The sequence below is a fragment of the Nestor notabilis genome, unplaced genomic scaffold, assembly GCF_000696875.1.
Source record: "Nestor notabilis isolate BGI_N333 unplaced genomic scaffold, ASM69687v1 scaffold33371, whole genome shotgun sequence".
In the NCBI taxonomy this organism is placed as follows: Eukaryota; Metazoa; Chordata; class Aves; order Psittaciformes; family Psittacidae; genus Nestor; species Nestor notabilis.
The window spans coordinates 12,666-27,994 of record NW_009916698.1 but is presented as its reverse complement, the minus strand read 5'-3'; the positions used below and the strand labels follow the sequence as shown (position 1 = coordinate 27,994).

At 40.0% G+C, this 15,329-nt stretch overlaps 1 protein-coding gene across 1 annotated transcript in view; it reads right to left on the bottom strand.

The window, feature by feature from the left end:
* The window catches only part of ARHGAP29 (Rho GTPase activating protein 29), a 44,891-nt gene that overhangs the window by 19,028 nt on the left and 10,534 nt on the right, over positions 1-15,329 (bottom strand). Inside the window, exon 2 of the mRNA XM_010024683.1 lies at positions 6,792-6,935. Coding sequence (XP_010022985.1) covers positions 6,792-6,935 — 144 coding nt within the window. The remainder of the gene's footprint in view (positions 1-6,791; positions 6,936-15,329) is intronic.

Sequence of the window (15,329 nt, the reverse complement as noted above, 5' to 3'; positions counted from 1 at the left end):
GAGGGGACTCCTTTGAGCTGAAGCTGAGCCCTCTGGATGCAAGCTCTCAATTTGATATTGCAAGAACAGACATTTTCACATGAGCGATTCACCCCGATGCATCACTTTCTGCAGGACCTGTGACAATGTTGATGTAGCTTCCTTAAATTTCAAGTACAAATACGGAAAGAATGGACCATAATGACTTTTACAAGTAGCAAAAATTACATCATCTTCAATGCTGCCCATTCTATGCTCGTTTTCTTAGCAAATTAAAGTAACAGACTTAAATCTTAAAAGTATCCAAACTTCCTGCCAGGTGCCTAAACACTAATGGGTAACAAACAAAGAAAGTACAGTGATCTGCTCCCCCATTAGACTTCCTCTGTGAAAGGAAAAGTTTCTAACTAGTAAATTAACACAGTTTGAATCCATTCCTTTTTACACAGCAATCCTGATCAACATTTTAATAACAACTATTGCTCTACAATGCTATTACAGAAATATGAGCACTCTCATGGGCTGTTTTCACCATTACTTGCGATTCTGGAACAATGTGTTATAATAACCTATGGCCAAAAAAAGCCAAATATTGCTAAAAAAAAAAATAATAAAAAAAAAAAAATGAACAGTCTCTGTCACCACAGTTCACTCCTAAATTAAGGCTTTTCCTACCTCTTCCTTCTTCTACACTTCGTAATTACATTAAAAAATGCCTCCAGCACCGTTGCAGTTTGAAATAAGACTCAATAAAGCTCCAAAGATCTGTGGAGCTTTATTATACACACACACTTCTTAAATAGCAGTGGATTGATTTTTGTTAATTCAGGTTAGTGGAAAACCTCAGCTTTCCAGAGATAACCCTGCTTTTAAGCCTAAACTTTGCATTCCAAATCATTAAGCAACAACAGTTACTATGAGATCCATAGATTACAAGCCACTAATGACTAGAAAAACCATTGGAGTGCTGGCATGAAAAGCAAACTGTTTCAAAATTAAAAGATCCCTACAAAACTGTCTGTAGATGCAAAGCACTTACCACTGAAACATTCATATATCCATCAGCTGGGGTATCTTCAGAGAAAGAGCACTTCTTTCACTTTGCTAAGGAGACATTAATACAGACAGCCCTAAAGAAATGCTGTCTGTTTCGCTCTGCCTTCCTGTTCCAGGAAGAGCTGTATTAAGCTTCACACTTTAAAGACTAGAGAATTCCTTCCTTTTCAGGATCCATCACAAACAGAATAACCAGTCTGAAGCTGCTTCAAAATTGCCACTTTTGCCTACAAGGTTAGTGCAAGTTGTGAGTAAATCAGTGGAATACAAGCAGCTTTCTTCTAGCTTACTACCACTGGAATGCTGATGTACTTAACATCAACTTTAAACCATGCACTCTCTTTCCCCAGGACATCCTGACTGCACACAATAGCCACTGACAACAATGAACTTTACTAATCTTTCCATGTCTGGAAATGACAGCTATCTATCTATAGTTCTAGATTTCAAAGCAAGTATACAACTTAACAACACTTTTAAGTAAGACTTCAGATGGCATATATAACTTCAGAAAAAGAAATCATACTATAGCACTATATTAAACTTTGGACTCTAGTATGTGAAATGGAAGCCTAGCTTGCATTAAAAGTGGATCTCTATTTCCAAAGCTAGCAAAGCTGTCTTCAAACTGAGGTGGCTTTGGCAACCTCATCAAAATGCTGCAAGACACTGCAAAGTTTCTACTCTTGCTGAAGCTCTCTACACCATCGAAAAGCTTTCCGATTCAAGCACAGAACAGGCTGGGGAGCCAGCAACAGCCATGGCAGTTTTGGAAGCCAGAATTCCAGAAGCTGAAGCGGCATCTAAGGACGTTTTAGCAATGCTTCTGAAACCATGAAGAGGATGTCGGCTGTCGAGACCAAACTGGAACTAGGGCCTTTAGAAGGTGAAGCTTAGCTCGCAGTGACCACAGCACACAAGCTTCTGTGATGCTCTCTTGTCCCCTTCCAGTCAAATCACCACAGCCCAGCCCAGGAAAGCCAGGGGACACAGCCCCAGCAGATGGAGCCTGCAGGAGTTTGCTTGCTTTCTGCTTCCCCCCCCGCCATGCGCATGTGCAGGACTGGCAGCAGCAAAGCCTGGATACGTCTAAACTCCACCAGTTTGCACAGTTTACTCTTTTCAGGTCAGTTTTGTCAGTTTTGATGCAGAACAATTCGAGCAAAAAAACATACCCAAAATGGCAATTTCTACAAGTGCAATTTTCAACTTTACCAGGAACCTGCATTGATTCTAGTGATCCAGTTGAGTCAAAAGGTGCAATTTACAGCAAAAGAACAGTACAAACTTGAATTCAGCACAGTATCAGAACCACGTACTCTGGAGCCATCAACTATTTGAAGACACTGAGTGGGAAAATAACAACCATGAGTACAATGATGGGCCAGACTGGGAAGTGACCTCCAGAAATAGGATTCTAAACAGGTTGCAGACAAGATGCTTCAGTTAAGTCTCAATTCTTCCACATCAAGTGAAGGGTCATTTAAAAGACACTCATCACGAGGTACCCGAATAAGCATACATAAGCAGTAGAGTCCAAGCAAAGAGGCCCAGTGAACCATGTTCAAGATTCAATCAGAGAAATCAAAGGGGGGTTTGCCTACACTTTCCTGAAACAACAGCCTAAAATAGTAAAAGCGTGACATTATCTGTTCTGCCAAACATCATTCTCTGTGGCAAGATCAGGATAACATGCTATAGCTAGTTTTTCCCTCAATCTGTTTGGAAGGAAAAGCATTAGACATCCAAAGCAGAACAAGCAGCACATTCAGATGGTTCCCGCTGAAGGACCGGAGGAATGGCTGAGACGCTTGAAGGAGGGGCACAGGTACTCTAATCTTTACTAGTATTCCAAAATATTCCCACCTGCAGTAATTTAAAGGGGGTGGTCTGTCTGTACTGGACATTCCCCTTAAATCACAGTGCAACTTCTCACACTTTAAAAGCCAGAGTCACTGAGAGTCACTGGTTCCAAAGGTATTGGAACTGATTTCACTAAAAGCAAAAGCAGTCATTTATTCAAATGACTATTTGCCCCTGTATGAAGTACCACATACAAACTAGATTTGAAACCCTGGCATTATGCAAAGATTCAAAAAGGTCTTTCTAGAACCTTTATGCTTCTATTTCTGACAGGGGAGAAGGAAAAAAAGGAATCATGTGTAAATCCCAGCTTGTTTCTATTTCATCCTCTCCTAAATAAACATCAGAAATTTTCCATGCCAGGTTAATCTTCTTCCTAGTCATAAATCTGACTAGAGATACAGAGTGCTTCCATGTCTTTTTATAGTTCTGTCCTCCAATGACAAGAAACAGATGAGTCACATGAACTTCTTTCATAATGTCACATTAACATAGCCTGAGAAGACAGAGGAAAAAGGATACTGGTTCTGTCCTACCAGCTCCTCACATTCTTGTAGCTTCCTGTTTATTTAACAGTTGCATTACTTCTAGTGAAATACCCACAGCTGAAAACCTGTGAATGCATGTGTTTCTGACAGGCCAGTGTAAGCAAACTCGAGCTCTGATATGCTTCCAATTCACCACAACCTGCTGTATTTTCACCTCGGCTTTCTCAGTTCCAGCAGTAATACACTTCAGTTTGAATACAAATACAGCGCAGTGTGATCCTCACACAAAAACCAGCTGTGAAAACCAAGCAGGCTCTAAAGACAAACTGCTTTCACATTTACCACAGGCTAAGCTTTTTCATACAGCAAAGGTTTTGCTGTTCCTAAGAGAAGTAGGGCTTGAGTACCTGTCAGAAAGGGCTGAAGCCCTGAAACTCCCTGTTTCCATCTCCGGATACATGAGGGATACAATACATGGCTGAACACTGATAGGCCTTCCTACAGCCTTCAAATGAAAGTACTTTTTGTATGAAAGGCTACAAAACTGAGGCAAGACTGACCGAGACGGCCTTCTTCAGTGTGATCCAGAGCTCCCTTTCCTTGCTATTAACTTGGGAACTCCACAGGGCCAGGTTGCACGGCACTGGATCACTCGCTCTGTGGTGAATCATGTTTGCTTTAGCCAAAAAGCAACCAGTTTATGCCAGCCTCTCCACTCTGGGTCCAGAATGCATGCTGCTTACCAGAGAGAGGAGCAACTCCGGAGGAAATCAGACAGAATGCTATGAACAGCAACTGCATGCCATAATCTTTTATTCCATCAGAAAACACTTTTTATCTATCTAGTCAAGCTGGAAGAAGACATTTGTATCAGATGGGCACTGCATCATCACTGCACTTTAGATCCCGTCACGGGAGTCCTAGAGCTAGACCTTCAGTACTGTCAAACCACTGCCAATGAGAAAGTGCTTCACAATGTAACAAGGGGGAAAAGAGTCAAAACTTGAGCTCTGTTCCAGGGCAAGGACAAAGACTGTTACCATAACAAAATCAACTCCTTTCATGCCTCTTTTCTTTGAGAGGTTTCTCATCATACAAGATCATATTTAAGACAGTTCAAGCGAGTTATGGCCAAACACAGACTTTCCAAATGTACCTACTCTTATAACTTGACCAACTTCAAGACATTTGACAGAAAACTGGAAGCCACGACTGTACTGCTTTTGTTTCAAGTGGCATTCTTACAACAACGAGCACAGCCACTTCCAGCATTCTGTAATTATTCAACATGCACAGTGCTCTCCTTACAGTACTTTTTCTTTCCATATAGAAAAGAATGCAATCTCTCCATGACTATATAAACTCAACATACTAAAAGTGACTGAACTCAACAATGCAAGTGTTAGTAGTTAGTTGATTTCAAGTGCAAACATATCTGTATGAACATATCTGTTTGAGAGGAAACAGCTAAAAAGTATGTGTGAATATCTGTATTGCCAAAAAAAGGCTTAGCACTGAAGTTATTTCTTCTGTTCACTATCAAGAGAAATAAAAGAATCCTAAAACAACTATTCAAAGAACAGCTACTTATCAAACCAGCAGAAACAGACACATATAAGATCTAGGAAACAGCAATGCATCTTCCCAGGGTTAAGTGCTATTGAAATTTTATGATGGAACAGCATGCAGCAAGAAGAGAAAAAGAAAAGAAATGTATGGCACGAAGTTCAGGAAGCTGCCAGTACTCTGGATCACGTAATTCAGTGAAGTGCTTGATTCTCCACTCCAGAAGTGGAAGGGCAGGAGGGAGAATACATAAATCTAGATCAATCCAATAATGTTACCATGCGAGACAGGGGAAGTAATTCTACTGCTTTATTCTACAATTGTAAACTTGGACAGTACAGAAAGTGATCAGTTTGGGGCACTATATATCAAGAACAACCTTGAGAAACTACATAGTCCAGAGAGAATAGATATTATTGCAATAGCTTCTGGAAACATCATTCAGCAAAGGTTGATGTAATTTGATTTACTTACTACCTTAAGTCAGTTCTCAACATTAATTCAAGAAAGAGCAGCTGAACATTGTCCTGCATCCACTGAAATTAGGGGGGAGTGGAAGACAAATGGTAATCTTACCATAGCATTTAAGCATGGACAGCTTGTCTAAGGTGGATGCATAATCCTGTTCACTAAACATTTAACCTGTTCTCATGTAAGTATCTGATCATACACGCGTACTTAACTCTTCCTGAGATCATCAAGACAAGCAGCAACCTCTCATGGATACCCTCTGCATTCCTACGGTTATGTACAATTCTCTAAAGCAAGTTCAGAACTTGCAGAGTTATAATCCTGTGATCATTTTAAATACCAAGGACAGATCTATAGGAATCTCTACATGTAGTGAGAGCAAATTGCAAGATCAAATTAACAAAATTATACATCAAATGGAAGAATCCATAAGAAGCTTGGAGGAATCCAAGATACAGGAACTGGGGAGCTAACACGTTAGTATTTTAACTGGTATTCCTACTTTACTGAATCAGCAGTGTATGTTCAGACATCCTAAGGTAATTAGAGAACAAGGGAAAAAAACTCTAGAACAGGGAGAACAACTAAATCATGCATCTCTGAAGCAAGATGTTCCACATGGTTTAACACAGGCAAGAGGTGGAGATTTAACCCTACTGAAAAGCATTCTCCATGCTGAAAGGAAGAACCCATACTGATTCCACAGTAATATACTGGACTTCCTCCAGAGTAGGGAGAGCTGCAGTCAAAAGCTACACAAAGAAACAGCTATGGTTTATGAGGCTGGAGCAATTGTGTGCTTCACTGTTTGCACTCATCTGACACACAGAAAACTGCAGCAGCAAAGGTCAGCAATAGAAAGTATTAACACGTATGTCTGCAAAGGCTTTCTGTTGCTGTTGACACGGGTATCATGCTTATGATATGGACGTTATAAATAAGTGTCAGGCCAAGCAGATTTGGATTGCTCATTCAGATATTTCTTCATTTGATATAAATACACCACCATCCCTACAAATCCATAGGATTAAGTAAACATTTTTGGCAACTTTTGAAGTGGATAAATGTGAGGTTTATTTTTCTGTGATATTATTCTGTGATACACAGGTAAAGAAAAGCTCAAGATTGAAGGCTTGTGCTTTTGGAATTCGGGGTGGGTTTGCAGCTAGCTTCCTATAAGCAGAATTTTACTAAATCAACAGGAGAACAAGTTATTTAATATCACTTTTCACTTGGAAAAAGTATTTTTTAACAAGTCTTAAAACCCCCCATTTCTTCTCTATACATAGAGTTCTACCTATTAATCTAAGCCAGAGACAATCAAGTCACCAATTACAATTTTCCAGGAATATGAAAGGAATTCCTTACCTTTTACTTTTGCAATAACTGTTCCTGCAGCACTAAGGATATCGACTGAGTTTAGATTCTGATATTTATTTATTACTGCCTTCAAAACACGTAGCAACTCGCCCAGGCGTTCATGTACTACCTGGTGCAGCCCATCTTGATTCTCTGCAAAGAGGAAAGGAGAAACTGTATTAAAATGGTGAATTAGCACCCAATCACATTCAAACCACTTCGATGGTGCATAGCTGGACTGAGGTCTAGACTGCATGGAAGCTGGGCCTGCTTAGAACAAAGAAATTGTTAAAACAAAGAAAAGGTGTTATACAGGCTTTTGCCAACAGTTTACTTGCAGTATTGTATGTTTTACATGAAGACTCATTTCCCCCCAAAACTCAAGTAAGTATACTTAAAACAAAGACTCTACAGCAATACTCTAAGATTTCTGAATTGAACCAACTCCTTTATCTCATGTCATTTCATCAATCACCGATCTTTATCGTTACATATTTAACACCGAGTATCCACAAAAGCACATTGGGATTGCTTAGTTGCTATTTCTTCGCCTGATACAGATTCAATACAATTTCTCTCCAGTCATAAAATCAAACACAGATTTTTGGCAAATGTTGGCTAACTTTTAAATCAAAAGTCAGTCTAATCTTATGCATCTTTAATACACAGGCCTAGATCTACAAAGGGCTGTCTTTAAGCATGTCAGTCCTCATAAAGAAGTTTTATGGAATCAGGCCTGATCAGAAAAATCCTCAAACAAGTGATGTTATTTACAGCATGTGTCCCTAAACCCCTCCCACCTTATTTTTCAACAACATAGTTCTTGTTGCATACACGGCCCAGGTTAAACCACAAGCTCTTCCGTTCTGTTACAGAAGAGGTGCTGGTGCACAGAATGAGAGGTTCACATGCACGAGAGTGCTGCGTTGCAAGTTCTGGTAAAAAGCTTTCAAATTCAGGAAAGTCTAGCTTATGAAAAAGAAAAAGAGGATCTAATACAAGCTGACTCACTTCCCCAGTGAGCAAAAAGGAATGGCAATTCTGTGTAGTCTGTGGCCATGATAACAAACAGGTCAATACAGACAATTACAGTACAGTGCAAACTGATCCATGGTTACTCAGAGAACAGTTTCAAATCTGAGCCATCCTGTTCTGACTACAAGACATGATATTTAGGTTAGAGGCCTAACAAATACAGCATGACACATCAATACAGTATATCACTACTGGCAGGCGGGTAGGTTGGGGGGACTACATACAAATCACATGCAATTGTTATCAAGTACAAAAGCAAGCCTTCGAAGGACCACTGTGCTTTATCTCCCTATATATCAAATATCAGGAGGTTTTTTTTCAACTCAGACTAGCTTATACATGGTCAAAGGAAAAACCCTGACTCAGGAAGTGGATGAAGGCAAAAACTTTATCTACCATTCACCGGCACTTTGCATGTTTTTTCCTGCTGGAGGGGAGTAGGAAGCTCTATCCGTAACAGGATACACAGAAGTCTAGGAAAACCCACCTTACACAGCAGTAAATTAAGCAAACTAACTTATTAAAGAGGCATAGCTATGGCTTTCTCTTCATTTACATGTATACATAACGTCTTTTAACTGAGGACTCAAGTGACAAGTTATTTTCAGGAAATAGGCTATTAGATAGTTAAAGGCAATTCCAAGTAGTTCATTAATAAGACTGTAGTGTGTAGACTTAAATCCTCAGGAGGTGGTCTGTGGTGGTCGTGTCTCTTCTCTTCATGCAAACCTCCAGAGGCAGACAAAATTCTCTGCAACCCTTCACTGGGACTCATGACTTAACACTGGCAGGACTGGGGCAGATAGGCTTTTATGAGGGCATCTGAAAGCTATATGCCACAAACCTTCTGCATGAGCTGTCTCTAACCGGAATATATGCAGCCCTCACATGAAGGGCATGAATACAATCGTCAACTGACCAGAGATGGTCTGCACAGGCACACTATTCGACCAGAACTGCATTTCTTGCCTAGACAAAGGTGTCCCCATCTTCTGATGCACACCCCTGGCTGGAGAGAAAAAGAGTTCTTAACCATGTGAGCAGGAATACCCATGCACATACTCCATAACCAGGTCCTCCTGGCAATGTGGTGGGTAGACTTTTGGACCCCTAACAAGTAGGGGAGGGGAAACAAGGCAGGAAAGCAGATAAATCAATCTAGAGATGATTACTCCCAGCTTGAGAATCTTCAGGAAGGAGTGCATCACAGGCATGCAACAAGCTGCATGAATTATTGTGGAGAGACCTACAACTACAGGCTTGTCACTACAGGACAAAACCAGCCTCTTGGGGTTCCTTACAGGTTAGGTTAAAGACAAAAAAAAATAATCATACAGAAGACTAATTAAAGCATATCTGATATGAAGTTTCTTCATATTAATTTTGATAATATTTTACCAGACCAACAGGGCTGGAGGAAAAAAGGCAAAGTAAGTGGGAGAGGGAAGAGAGAAAGAGGAAAAAACAAAACTTAAGTGAAACAAGCCTCTTCGAGTCTGAAACAGAAACAGTAAGCTTCAAAGGGAAATGCAACTTGAAAACAACTGCTGAGTTGAATTAAATGTTTATCGTACCATCCAAGAGAACACTATCACTAAAATAATGCATTCAAGCATGAGACTAGTTATTTGTACTCTCAAAAGCAAAGGTCTGGCTACACCCAACTGTGATTTCTTTGTATTCCACCACTGTTTTATTTGTTTACAAAATATCTAAAACATTGTTTTCTGTGCCTCCAGAAGACAAAAGGTCTGTGACAAGTAGTGCTTGGGAGAGGGGTGGGGGCACAAGCCATCAGGAACCACAGCTACACTGCATTCAGCAACTGATACCAGATACACACTTAAACAGAGATTTCCTGCTCAGGACACATTTATAAACCACAGGTAGTAAAACAATCTAAACATGTCAGATTAACAGAAACACAGTTTTGATACTTGGGAGTCCAAAAATGGCTAAGAGGCCAAAATAACAGTAGAGCAAATACTGTTTACAGTGAAAAGAATGCATGAGGAAATGTGTCTCTCCAAGAAGTTCCTGCAGCAATTCAATCTGACTTAAGCAGTCATGAAAACTCATATTTACTTTCAGTTTTTCTTCTGTCCATTGTCTGACTGTATACACTCATTTATCTACATAAAGGAAGTTCCACCACCAATGGATGCTTCTTGGATCTTTCTCAGGCTAAATAACATGATTTGTAATGCTACAGAAGGCTAGGTACTAACTTAGGACCAGAGGACCCTGCTGATCCTGCAGCAGAGAGGACCCCTCTGGGCACGAGTTGAGCTGCTTCCTTGGGTGACTACAGGAATCTCCCAGGAGAATCAGTCAGCTACTCCCCAGAAGGAAAAAAACCCAGAACTCTTAGAACTGTAGGAAAAGGCTTGGAGAGAGCTTAGTAGCCTACCTGTGAATCTTCTTTCATTGGGGTTTAAACTGTCATTTACATAGGCTGAAAAGAAGCTTTTCCAAAACATAAAGGTAACCACATGGCAGCATACTCTGTAGAAGTGGAGAAAATTGTGTATTCAACACTGACAAACTTAATGCAGAAGGAAGACAGAACAGAGCAGCCAAGCAGCCTGTCAGTGTTAGCCAAGCCACCTCAGCAGCACATTAGCATCGCTACTCCTCGATGGTTTTGGTCACCACATTTCATAACCACTAATCCATCTTCAATGTAAAGCCACCATAAGCTACCTGTTTTCTCATTTTAGGTGTTTCTCAACAGGAAGCCTTTGTTTGGTAAACTAGCAAGCAGTAACAGCCTTACAGCTACAGATTCTGTTCACGCAGAACTAAATCAAATTTACTCATCAAGCTTGTGAGCGCCAGTCACCCTCCCTGCCAAGTCAGAGCTGGTCACAATACATGCAGTCAGGAAAGGCACTGCTGTGTCAGTTGGCTGGTATTCTTTTGTCTGACCTGATTTACTGTTGGCCCAAACTTTTCTGAAGCTGTTTATGTCAACAAATGTGTGCCAGGACAAGTTTAAACACAGACTAACATGCAGTTTTTCCCCTCCACGGCCATCACCTATCCTATATTACTGTTCAGACCCCTACAGAAGATGCATGCACCATTCTTCTTATCACTTCTCCAGCTACAACACTAATGCTAACAGCAGGAGACTCTCCTCCCAGTACCCAATTTCCACTGGTCACAAGAGGAACAATTATACAACTTGTCTTGCTGTGGCTAAAAGTTTGTTTTAATTGTAACCAACTGAAGTTGGTCACATTGATCAAAAGGAAAGACAGGGCATCAATCTAGATAACCCAACTGAAAAGTAACACATGTATGAAAAATTCTTGAAGTCTTGAGACTTTCAAAGCAAATATTCTAGTTCGCATCCTCTAACACGGTCTTGCTTTACCCAAGAAGCTTTCTTACAAGTTAAAAGATGCGATGATTTACTTCATGCATTCAATAGCTTTCAACCATGTTACACACAGCGACAGATACCACCAATGCAGAACAACCTGCCATACGTACTCTCTACAGCCACAAGCTTATATACGCAGACCAGTCTTTTGACTACAAGAGTGTGGGGGATTATATATTAACTTACTTGCTGTGAAAGTCTTACTATAACCCAGGTAACCTGTATTTTTGCACAAATAATTTCTCCATCTACCCTCATAAACACTATTAAATATCTTGTCTTTGACAAGTGTCTACCATGAGCTAACTCACACTATGGATGTTCCCACTAGGTTAAGATGATGAATGAATGCAATTGATGAGAACACTTAAATGCCACTTGTATACAAAGCCACTGGGCCACAGCTGGGGCTGAAACTAACCATCGCCCTGGCTAGGTCTAGTCCCTGTTTTGAGAACTGCCTTTGTAAACTGCTGCTGATCAACTGAGAAGTGTGTACTTCAGCTTCCCTTTTACTTCTTCTGAAACACAGGAGCCTCGGTTCTGGTTTGAAGTACCATGTTGTATCTTCTGCATAAATCCCCATCTCCTTCAGGAGAAATGGAGAAGCCAGACAGAACAGTCTTGCAGGGTGGTGGCAAGAACAAGCACACAAACTGGGAAGCGATTTCCTCAATATCTGAATACCTGGATCCTGAACTTATTAAAGTCTCGCCTTATGGAATGCGAACAGTCAGCTCCTCGTGGCTTTCGATCTTGGAAGGATTCAGATAAAGTAAGTTTGAGTAACCAACATTTCACTCTGCAACACCAACATCTTGGCTAAAAGACTGTCAACTCTTCTTTACCAATAATCTCATTTTTGGCATTAAGGTAAATCACACGCTGTTTCCATCATGTTACACAGACGGATTACATGGCATCAGCAGTTATGCCACCTGGGTTGCAGGGAGTGGAAGTCAGCACTGAGATGGAGCTGATCCAAAGTAAAATAACTTTAACCTAAAGTTACATTACTATCATCTTCATCAATGTTCATATTGCATACTAGACAACTGTCAGCACTCAGGTCTGAACCTGACCCAGACTATGAGACTTCCCAGTGAGCATCACAGAGTAGGCAAAACAATCATACAACAATGAACTGTGTGGAAATCACCTCATTCCTACATCTGCAGTTTGAGAAACAGCCCCAGCTTAACCCATCATTTTCTTTTTGCTCTCCTCCCCGTCAGCCCCATTCTAACATGCTTAAGAGCCTGCTGTATTTGTCTGATTTCACAGAGGTCACTATCACACCCAAACCACAGCAACTAATCAAACACAGAGAAAGCATGTTTCACACTTTGGCTTGACCAAAGGCTTGGTGGATATTTTAGGTGTTAGCAGCCACAGTTCAGGAGTGATGAGAAAACAGCAGTCTTAGGCTATCATATTTCTTCCTTTATTTAGCTGTATAAACATGCTTGCAGATGTAAGGAATGAAACGTTTTAATTCACTGAAAAGCAAAACCTTAAAGAATTTCTGGAACAATTTATCCTTGTAAAATCTCTAAAAAGGCTGGAAGCTGCCAAAAGGCACTAGTGAAGTCATCATATTTCAAAGCTGTGTTACGATGCTGTATCAGAAGCTATCTACTCAGCTCTATGTCAGGAAACATCTTACTTGAAGCTTTCAAAACAGCAGGATAGCCAGTCCTAGCTTTTTTGTTATCAGTATCATGGCAACCCTGGTTGTCATGGCATCATTAAAAGACACTGCACCAAATTCATACAGTTTTTCGCAACATGTGCTCCAGAATCCGCTACAACCAATGATTTAATCATATTATATGCAGCAAAACTGGGAATTTACGGAAAAATAAACAGTTAAACCATTATTTCAATGAAGAAAATCTAAGGACATGTGAAGTTTGAGTAGGAAAGAGGAAAAGAAAAGCATGAAAATAGTAAGCCAAGCCCCTAACATTTGACATGAAAGCATTAATATTTGGGAGGGGATTGTTTGGGAAGAGTAATATAGAGATCCAATTCAGCGAGAATGCATGAAAAGTTCCTGCAAACAGCTTACTGCATACAGTATATCGAAAGAAGCAATGTCTGATTTATTACATGTGTATAATGTTTCTATAGTAAGAATCTGTCTATAAAAGAATTAACATTTGGCAAGTCAAATGCCCATTTACTGCCAGTAAAATTAGGCTGTACAAATTCAGGTTACAGTTAAAAAGCAGGTGGTATTTCACAAGTTTGTGGTACTTTCAGGGCAGAAATCTCTCTTGGCTTTTTGAAATAAGCAGGGTCAAAGTGCAGGCTGCTTGCAATTTCTGCAGGAATATTACTCCTGAATAAGACTCAAAACTCTACCCCGTTACTCCAGCCTTCCAGGGAAGACTTCTAGCATGATGAGCTTCTCTTGTGTACCACAAACACCCAAACAGCCCTTTTAGATTTCTCATCTGCTGTCAGGGATAGGTCAAAATACATCAGTGCATCCATTCAAATTCAAGCATTAACCATGCCGACTGGCCTCTGGTGCGACCTGAAGCTGTGGTGGGTTTTGCTTGTTTGTTTTTCAACTGGGCTAACATTCCTATCCCATTCAATTCTGGTCCAATTCGGTACTGCTGAGAAGTAAAAGCTTGCGTTAGAAGTCTTTCTTGCCTGTGTAAATAGGGCAAACCAAGAGTAGATTCATTTTCAGAAATTGAAGTTATAAAAATCAAGATGTCTCTGAAACAAATCTTTTCAAGAAGTCAAATAAATAGACGGTGTCATGCAAAATACATCAGAATAATCCAAATCTTGTAATTCTACCTCCACTGAAAGCAGTTAAATATTTCCATGATGTTGGTTTGCCAACTGGTATCAGCAGAACACTTGTTACTTCACATTCAATTTAAATTCATAGATGAACTCTCCATTTGTGGATGTGGGGAAGCCTTTTGGAAAAACCCTACCACAATGCAGCTTTTCATTCATCTATTTCAATATGCTGGACATTACATTCCTTCAACTTTTGTATTCTACTAGCCTTGAGATTCCAGTCAACTAACCTAGATGTGCTCAGCCATGCAGTTTAATCTTTAGAATACATGAATCTTTTATTAACCCCAAATTTGAAGTCCAGAAAACAGTAATGAAAAATGCTGGACTCCCCTTATTTACCTGTTTCTGACAAATGAGTGAACACACTACATGGCTGTTTTAGCTACTGTTCACATCATTTCCCTGAGTTTGCCTGGAGTTTAAGCATAAAAGCAGGCGATGACAATGCTTCAGCACTCTTGGAACACATTTTAAGTTAGAATTCTAAATTATCGAGTGGATGCAAGACTGATGAATACATTCACAACAAACCTGATCAGCCACCTTTCATCAGAAAGTCATATCCACCAGGATTAGCGACTATCCTTTACAAGTATGCTACTTATTTCTTATTCAAGGGCATTTCAAGTCCCTGGACTGAACAGTTGCCAATGGAAGATGCTGTTAAAATAAACTGAGAAAATTTATATGCTTTAAGCAACTCTGCTCCTTGCATATTGGTTCAAGTTCTGAAAACATCTGAAGTAATACTCAGCTTCCATAATATGAGTTTCTGAAGAAAGAACAAGTTGAAATAGGAAAAACTAGCCCCAGAAAGTTGATTGTACCATATTGATCTGGCACACAGAGGAGGTGGGAGGAAAGTTTTGTTTTAGTCATGTAAAAGAAAATAAATTTAACCTTTGCTAACCCACACCAAGAGATTATATTAAAAAACAACCTTAACCTTTAATTCGTTTTACTTTTAGTCTGAAATACTATTTGTTCTACATGGCTGCTCCTTCCACTTTTAGCCTAAGTCACCGATTGAGTGAAGTGGCTGTTTTATTGCTGCCAGCCCACCTAGCTTTCAAAAGACCACACAAAGCCAGGATTATGAGATTATATGGTGTTAAACAAGAGGTGCACTACTTTTAAAGGATCCTTTAAACACAATTATGGCCTGCTATAGGATGTGACAGTATTCAATTTCTGTTTTGTCGATTAAGAGCTATGCAAAAATCAGCTTAGATTTTAAGTGGGATTCAAATCACTAAAGCAGCAGCCAGTACCATTGGTTGTCTAGAAAACTGATG